This window comes from Physeter macrocephalus, chromosome 15 (assembly GCF_002837175.3).
Source record: "Physeter macrocephalus isolate SW-GA chromosome 15, ASM283717v5, whole genome shotgun sequence".
Lineage (NCBI taxonomy): Eukaryota > Metazoa > Chordata > Mammalia > Artiodactyla > Physeteridae > Physeter > Physeter macrocephalus.
The window spans coordinates 38,201,872-38,210,769 of record NC_041228.1 but is presented as its reverse complement, the minus strand read 5'-3'; the positions used below and the strand labels follow the sequence as shown (position 1 = coordinate 38,210,769).

The 8,898-nt window shown below is 42.6% G+C and overlaps 2 protein-coding genes across 4 annotated transcripts in view; one reads left to right on the top strand and one right to left on the bottom strand.

Moving 5' to 3' along the window:
• RIDA (reactive intermediate imine deaminase A homolog) overlaps nt 1-8,898 on the bottom strand; it is a 42,048-nt gene that overhangs the window by 9,458 nt on the left and 23,692 nt on the right. Inside the window, exon 6 of one of the 3 annotated variants that reach the window (XR_008619477.1) lies at nt 3,051-3,240. The exons of 1 other annotated variant lie outside the window; for it this stretch is intronic. Coding sequence is in view for 1 of the 2 variants with exons in the window: in XM_028500444.2 (XP_028356245.1) it covers nt 3,226-3,240 (15 nt within the window). In the remaining variant the exon portion in view is untranslated. Of the gene's footprint in view, nt 1-1,648; nt 3,241-8,898 lie in introns of those variants that run through there. One more of the 3 variants, XM_028500444.2, reaches the window with a different exon arrangement.
• ERICH5 (glutamate rich 5) overlaps nt 1-8,898 on the top strand; it is a 20,356-nt gene that overhangs the window by 10,730 nt on the left and 728 nt on the right. Inside the window, exon 2 of the mRNA XM_024115927.3 lies at nt 6,807-7,712. Coding sequence (XP_023971695.1) covers nt 6,807-7,712 — 906 coding nt within the window. The remainder of the gene's footprint in view (nt 1-6,806; nt 7,713-8,898) is intronic.

Genomic DNA, 8,898 nt, shown 5'->3' with positions numbered 1-8,898 from the left:
GCTCCGGACGCGCAGGCTCAGCGGCCATGGCTCACGGGCCCAGCCGCTCCGCGGCATGTGGGATCTTCCCGGACCGGGGCACGAACCCACGTCCCCTGCATCGGCAGGCAGACTCTCAACCACTGCGCCACCAGGGAAGCCCCTAAAATACCTTTTCTGAAAAAAGAGTTTATCTTATGGGAGTCTAGAAGAAACCAAAGAAAATGAAACTAGAAAATCATATCTGAAGGCGGTGACTATTTGTCATGTTTGATGACTGGCTCTGTAGCTCTTCAATGTCAGCCTCTCCCCTAGGCAGAAGCCCCCCCATCTCCATGTGTACTTATCGAGTATTCCAGAAGTATCTTTCCAACTACATGTTCTTGTTACTCTGTAGTTAAATTTCAAAATTAGATTTACCTTCAAACTTTATTGCATTTACCTTGTGATATCAAAACTAATTTTAGGGACTTCCCTGGTGGCGCAGTGGTTGGGAACTGCCAATGCAGGGGACACGGGTTCGATCCTTGGTCCGGGAAGATCCCACATGCTGCAGAGCAACTAAGCCTGTGTGGCACAACTACTGAGCCTGAGCTCTAGAGCCTGCGAGTCACAACTACTGAGCTTGCGTGCCACAGTTACCGAATCCTCCGCGCGCCTAGAGCCCGTGCTCCACAACAAGAGAAGCCACCGCGATGAGAAGCCCGTGCACCGCAGCAAAGAGTAACCCCCGCTCGCTGCAACTAGAGAAAGACCGTGGATAGCAACGAAGACCCAAAGCAGCCAAAAATAAAAATAAAATAAATAAATAAATTTATTTTTAAAAAACTAATTTTAGATACGTAAATTCAGGTAGTTCTACTAAAAAATGAAAGGTGGTTTGTCTGATTTTTATTTGTTCTCTGTAGGATTTTTTTGGCTAATGGTTTCATACTCCAGTTACATGGGATATTGCGTAAGTTCACCTCTCTTCAAAATGAGTGCCTTTTTAACATCTATTGACTGATAGAACACACCCTTGGAGATTAACATTTGTGCCATTGCACAATGTTAATCCCCAAGGCACATAAGGACAGTATCTTTACAAACTTTGATGAGGGAAAAGGGCAAAAACAGCTAGAATAGCACCACTGTTAGCTCCAGAAATATTTGTTGTATGGATGGATAAATGATGGAATGGAATTGAGGAGAAAGCAGAGAAAGAAAATGAGAAGAAGATGAGTGGACTCTTCCCTTAGAGCAGACTCATGCTGCATCCCTGGTTCCCAAAGCTCAAAAGCTACCAGAACCTAGAAATGGTGGCAGCAAGGGAAAATACCAGGGTGCCCTTTCTCATTGATTCTCTAGAAAACTCAGCAGACAATCCAGTGAGGTCTTTGGGATGGCTGATATGCCCTAGCCATGGATTAGGAAATACTGACCTCAAGTTTTTCCTCCTTGCTGGGTAGAAACTTTTCATTTTTGATTAGGGTAATGAACTGAGTAGAAGAGCTTCCACCATAATGTGAATTTCAGGTATGTTAGTTCTGGTTCTAATCCCTTCTGTAATGTTGCCTAGTATTTAATTTCTTTGTGTGCCTATCACAACCGTGCTTGCAACAAGGGTTCTGTTAGTTCAGCTGTCACGACAAATTTGTGCAGGGATCAACTTACAACAGAATCAAGAGAGATAATGAGCACCAAAGGATTAGGCCCAGAGCAGTGTATGATTTGATAAAATGTAGGGTTCAGAAAACAGTCACGTCCTTAAACAACTTCGGGTGTGGAAACAATGCATCTGTCCACAATATTTATTACATAATAATACAGATTAGGCATAAAATGTCTCCTGTTTTTGAACAAAATATCTCACTGCTTTTCAAGTTAGAGTGCTAGAAGAAATGGTATAGAACCTTCTTCCACCTCAAGGAGTTATCCTGGGGATTCACAAAACCATGTGGACAGAGTGTGGAGACCCTTGGGTAAGAGGTCGTGCGTAGGTACCAAGCTGTGCTTAATAAGGGAAGTAGCTATTATTTGAATTTCCTTGCAGACAGTAAAGTCTAGGATGGCGAGGACCAGATCTTCCTTGTTAACTGCAGTAACGCTTGTGCTTAGCCCAGAGAGGGCATATGATAGGCACTTGATCAATACTTGATGAGTAAATGAAATCAAAGCCAACAAACAGAATGAAACATATTTGTTTATATAAAAGCTAACAGTGGCCTTTATTAATGCCAGTCAAGTCCGGTCAAATCATGGCTGACACGAATACTACTTCACTCTCTATCAACAATCATGATTTAAAACTTACCATTAGTAACAACAGAATTTTATAGGTCAACAGTGACAACTTTACAGTGTTTAGGGGACTGTTTATCCAAGCTCTTTAATGTTGCAGTTCATTCTTTCTGTTGCTAAATTAGCTATAATTTATTGACAGGGCTACTGCTAACCCACAGAGGACCTTTATGAAATTAGAAAAAGCTGCCCTTCCCACCCCTGATGCATGCAACCTTGCTGTTGCACACAGGCTGGAGTTCATGTCTCCCTTGACCCTTCAGCGGGACACACCCCATGCAGTGAGAAACCTGCAGAGCCGTTTGCTGCGTCCCTCTTTACTGAGTCCCTTCTCATGTCACATACCATGTTGAGTAATTACACACATACCACCTCAGAATTATCAATGATCCTAACAAGCCTGAAAGGCAAAGATAATATCCCCATTTGACAGATAAGGAAACTGAGGTCCGGAGAGTTTCGTAACTTGTCTGGATTGCACAGTTAAGTAAATGATGGGATGAGGAGTCACACTGAACATCAGAACAGTCTGGAATGCCCTGCTCCAGCTGATGAGGAAGGAGCCCAGATGGATCCCCAAATTGTACTTCCCTCAGCAGCTGGGGATAAAAACATTCCGAAGCATAAGAAAGGAAGTTTTGTGGTCACTGTCGTCTTTAGTATTGTGTTCTCTGAGAGAGGGTTTGAAACAACCATTTGTTTTCCAACCCTTTTCATTTATTGACTCTGATCTTTCTTTCTTTCTGAATAGGCTCAGAGAAAGGTACCAGTATTAGGATGAATGGAATTACCTTCCCTTTCTGTGTGTCCACCACGGTCTCTTCCTTGCTAGGGCTGGCAGGTGAAGTGTAACGCTTTCCATGGCTAGCTTGCTTGGCGTTCAGAGGGTGCCCGTCTCTGTGCTGGTGTTTTCCAGGTATTAACTCGTGTAATCCTCACGACAGCTCGACTGCTCCTCTTCCCACTCTACAGGTGATGAAACTGAGGCGCAAAGAGGCTTAACAAGGCTAGTAAGTGGAAGAATGAGGATTCAAACCTAGTACATTGGAGGTGTCATTTTCAAGATCATAAGATCTCTGTCCTCCCTTTTAGAGCAGATTACTCTCTTCTATCACATAGGAAGAAGAACTACTGAGTGATTAGTGAGGAGTTATTAACTCCAAAATACATCTGTTTCAAAATTCAGAGTGCAGTTAATCAACATGAATTACAAAATGAGTGTGTCACTACACTTTTCGCATTTTCTCTAAATTTTGGTGATCATTTTAAAGATGTTTTAGCTTTGGGGGCTACCTCAGAAAAATGTTAGAGACAGTGACTTCTCTTGTAATATTTCCCAGCTTGGTTGACAATTTTCAGGTTGCAGTATAAGAATATTATAAGTTGAGGATTTTCCCTACTTCACGTATGCCAGTAAGATTAGAAAAAGTATATAAGAACGAAAATCGACACTGTGATCATGGGCATAAATGTTCTAGTTATGGCAAAAATGGATAGATCCTTTGGCAACTTAAGACACCATTTGTGTATAAATAAATTTTCACAAAGCTTTTGGTTTTAGGGGAAGACAACTTGACTTAGCCTGACAGCATAATATATTTTTCAAAATATAAAATTGAGTGGCTATGATTTGGGTATGTCAACACATTTTTTCCTTCAAGCTTTCTGCTCTAGAAGAATGATGACAATAGAATGCACCCACAGCTGGCACAGCTGGATGAAAATCATTCGTCTCATTTAACTGACAGTACTGATCACTGTAATAACTATTTTACCAGAAAATATAATTTGGCAGACGTCTGTGATTAGCATAATAATACATTTCCTTGTCAATTCCCTAAGGCAGCCATCACCTAAACATCCTTTGTGTGGTATCTAAATGAATTATCTTGTCATAATGAATTTCTTTATAGACCTGAGAAATTGCTTCTGTTAAGTTGCCTTCTGCGCTATTAATTTGAAGGCTTCGTGCATAATGAGGCTGGAGGGAGAGGCGAAGGCTAGCCCTCCTCCCAGCTCTGGACCCCAGGCCCACAGCCTGTGTCCTGTGTCTCACAGAATCCTCTCTGAACTCTGCTTCTCCAGCTTCGGGCTCTAACTGCTTTCCACTGGGGGATTCAAACACGGTCGCAGAGGTAGGGTGGGAGACTATTTGATGAGAATAAATGTATTAAAAAGAGAAACAATTGGCAGTGAATGAAGTAATGAGAATACATAAACTAAGGACGTGAAGATCCATGACAGTTACTAACTCGGGGGAAAAACAAAAAAAAATGTTTACACAAGTAATAGTTTACTACATGGCTCAGTTCTTCATAGCAGACATATTCATTATGTGTACATATAACTGAATATCGATATAACCCAAATTACAACATGATTACTCTTGTATTTTATTTTTGTTAAAAAAATATTTATTTATTCATGTATTTGGCTGCATCGGGTCTTAGTTGCGGCACGTGAGATCTTTGCTGCGGCATGCAGGATATTCCATTGCAGCGCGCAGGCTCCAGAGCGCACAGGCTAAGTTGCCCCACAGAACGTGGGATCTTAGTCCCCCGAGCAGGGATTGAACCCGTGTCCCCTGCATTGGAAGGCGGATTTTTAACCACTGGACCACCTGGGAAGTCTCATGATTACTATTTTAAATCATTACTAATATGCAATTACTGAATTGAAAGGAAATGTGAATGTGTAATGGGAGAGGGTGAAGGATGTTGGAGGTGCAGAAAAAGGGAGCTAAGTCTTTATTTTCCATAGTGGGAGTTAGTTGAAATGCCCAAACTAAAAAATAATGAAGTAGCAATTCACTTAGAGATATAGGGGAAAAAAGATCCCTCCCAGACAGCTAAGTTTGACCCTAGAGAAGGGGAAAAGAGAGAGGAGACCTGAGTCTTAGTTGTATATCTTAACTTACATTAAATAAGCCGGTAACTCTTTAAACTATATGCATATATATCTGGGGTCAGGGGTAACTTAGGGAAAAAAAGAACAAGAAAAGATGAAAAATTATCTTTGGGGAAAAAAAGGTAGAAGAGGAAATATATCACCTAGAGGCCCATTTTAACATGCTGGTTTATTTTCTTCCAGTATCTCCCCCTCTGTTTGCTTTTCCTGTCTTTCTCCTTCCCAATGATCAACATTGCTATAATCATACTGTAAATAAAATTGATTATTGAGCACATAATTGCACAGCAGACCTTGTGCTAATATACACTTTATATCCATTATTTTATTTGATTAACCCAACTGGGAGTGCTGATTTTTTAGCTTATATAATAATTATTTTATTATTTTAGCATATGGTCTTCATAATCATCTTTTTCATGGTACAATAATATTCCACCCAATGGATTATTGATCTTTCCCCCAAATTATTAGACTTTTAAGTTGTTTTCCAGATTTTGCTGTTATAAAGAATACTGGGATGATATACTTTCCCCCAGAGCATTTCCCTGAAATTTATGCTTTTAGGGTAAATTTCCAGAAGTAGGGTCACTGGGTCAAAGAGTATAAACATGTTGCCACTTTGCTTTCTTAAACTGTCCAGAGGGCACTTATGCATTCATTGTTTAATGTGATATGATGCCTCTTGCAACTCTGACGTAGGTAGGAGAGACAGATTCACTGCCATTTTATAGATATGATGATTGGGAACTAAGTTCCCAAGGTCACACAGTTGGGGGAAGAGCCAGAATTAAAATGCATGTTTCCCAACTCTCTTGGTTTCTCTTCTAACCAGGACCCCCAAATGAAATGAAACTCAGGCTGGACTGTGCCTGCCACTTTCTCTCCCAGACATCTTAAGTTTTGACCTAGTGGGGCTTCTCTGTCATGGGACCCTTTCCTTTCACTGAGGCCATTCTGCTTTAGGGGGAAGGTAAGACCTCTCTAGCAGCCCAAGGACCACTTCTTGGGCTATAAATCTTCTACTAAGCCTAAGGAGGAGAAAGAGTGGGACAGAAGAAAGAGCATGAGGAAACAAAGGGTACTAAATTAGAATATGGGGGCTTCCCTGGTGGCGCAGTGGTTGAGAGTCCGCCTGCCAATGCAGGGGACACGGGTTCGTGCCCCGGTCTGGGAAGATCCTGCATGCCGCGGAGCGGCTGGGCCCGTGAGCCATGGCCGCTGAGCCTGTGCGTCTGGAGCCTGTGCTCCGCAACGGGAGAGGCCACAACAGTGAGAGGCCCGCGTACGGCAAAAAAAAAAAAAAAAAAAAAAAAAAGAAAAATGAATATGGGACAGGAGTCATGACAAGGTGCACAAGGAGCAAACAGGAAAAAAACCCTGTGATTTTGGGGGACCTTCATGCTTAAGACTAGGTATTTGAGCTGAAAACACTAAAGAGATTTGACTTAGGGCATGTTAGGGTCATGGTATGGCCTCTCTGTACTCAACTGTACTGTACCCAGGACTGTCTTGAACTGTTTAATCTACTTCTTGGTAGCAATACGCTTTCTCAGGATAGAAACTAGATAATAATTTGTATTGTTTCTTTTCAAATGAATGATAAAAAGTAACTTCAAATATGTGTTTTTCAACCACAGAAGAAAGTGAGTCCTGCTTTGTCCAACCAAAACCACGTACACTGGGAAGAGAATCTACTTTATATGGCAAGGTACAAAAGGAAAGCCTTCCTCAACTAGAAAAGCTCAAGATTTCAGCCGTGTCTACAGCTAATGGTGTTAAATCCCTCCATGAACAGCCCCTGGCAAAGGATGCTGCAGGCCCACCGGGATCCCCAGAGGAAACTCAGCCTCTCAAGGGACTAAAGGAGTCTGGGTCACCTCAGCCAGGTGGCAAAGATGATACTCCAGGAGCAGGAGAAAAGAAGAAGGATGTGGAAGCAGTGACAGAGGCTCAGCCTTTTAAAGGAAACGCTGAGACCGAACCTTTAGGAGCAGAAGCCAAGAGTCAACCTTGGGGGACAGCGGGAGAGAGGGACTCTCCTGGAGCAGTGGAAGGTACTGAGAATCCACAAGCTGCCGGAGAGATGACACCTCTAGGAACAGCTGAGAAAATTCCACCTCTGGAGGCAGCTAGAGAGCCACAATCTCAAGAAGCTATGGGAATGGATGAACAGTCCCAACTCCCAGAAACAGTTCCCAAGGAGATGGAATCTCCAGAAATATTGGAAGGAAGTCAGCTTGTGGAAACAGCTGAAAAGCAGCAACTTCAAGAGACATTGGGAGAAGATGAGCAGTGCCAACTTCTAGAGATGATTCCCAGAGAGAATGGAACACCAGAAGTATCAGACAGAAGTCAGCTTATGGAAACAGCTGTCAAGGATGATTCGCTCCATAAAACTCCTGAAGGTCCAGGAAACATGGAGCAGATCCAACCTGAAAGAATAGTTGGAAACATGGAACATCCAGCAGGAATTCTAGAGACAGGGGCAAATGTGGAAACGGTCAGGAATATTCATGCTAACGAAGAGGACCAACACGTTGAAGGTAAAAGTCATGCTGTCACAGATTCAGGTTGTTTAGGTGTGCTCCATAAAAGATCATCTCTGGGGGACAGGGGTGGCTGACACAGTCTCTCTAGTCTCTGTTTCAGTGGTTGAAGTTCATTTGACCCAAACCAAAAAGGCTTCCATACTTGTAAAACAGGCATTTGACTTTCTGGCACAAATTTTCTAAAGCATAGTCTGTGTCCAGATTTGTAACCTAGAGCTTCATTGTTGAATAAAATGGAATATTGAAGGAATGTTAAATTTCTGAATTTTTCCAAGTTCACTCTTCATCAGGCCCCATGTATGGCATGAGGATACAAATTAAAGATGGTCAGTGGAGGAACTGACTTCTTAATGAAAGAACACACAAATAATGCCTCTTAGAGTGTCATTTTCATCTTTGCACTCTTATCCTTAGAAAATTACTGTCAGCCTGCTCCTGTCCTCCTATAGTCTTTTTATCTGTATTAGAAGACTAGAGAAATGTACTACGTCTTAGCAAATGGTGTTTTTTTAAATGTACTTTACCAGTATAAAGCAAATGGTATCTATACTGTTCTTTATTGGAGTTATAATAAAAAAATTCTTCTAGGGCAGGATTGACATTTTGGTAAATTTTGGCTTCACCCTACAGTATAGTTAAGTGAAACATTCATCCGTTTTTTAATTCTCTCATTAGTTAATGCAGCAGTTTTTGAGTGTCTAATCATCTGCTAGCTGCAGGAATAAGGGATAATCCCTGTCCTCGGGGGGCTCACAGTCTAGTGGGGAGAAGGCAGAATTTAAACAAAATACTACAGTCTACTGGGGTAAGTGCTTTAGTGAGGGTATATAAAAGTGCTCTGGGAATAACAAGGGAGAAGCAAGTAAAGGTATGTATTTGTTAGATCAGGGTTGGCAAACTCAAGTCTTTAGGGCCTAGGATAATGACAGTGGGTGAAGTGAGGGGCACATGTAATGCTGTGGGAAGCCCCGGGCACCTTGGTGAACAGGAGCACAATCCTATCAAAAGAGGCAGCTGTTGGGGCTTCCCTGGTGGCGCAGTGGTTGAGAGTCCGCCTACCGATTCAGGGGACGCGGGTTCGTGCCCCGGCCCGGGAGGACCCCTCGTGCCGCGGAGCGGCTGGGCCCGTGAGCCATGGCCGCTGGGCCTGCGCGTCCGGAGCCTGCGCTCCGCAACGGGA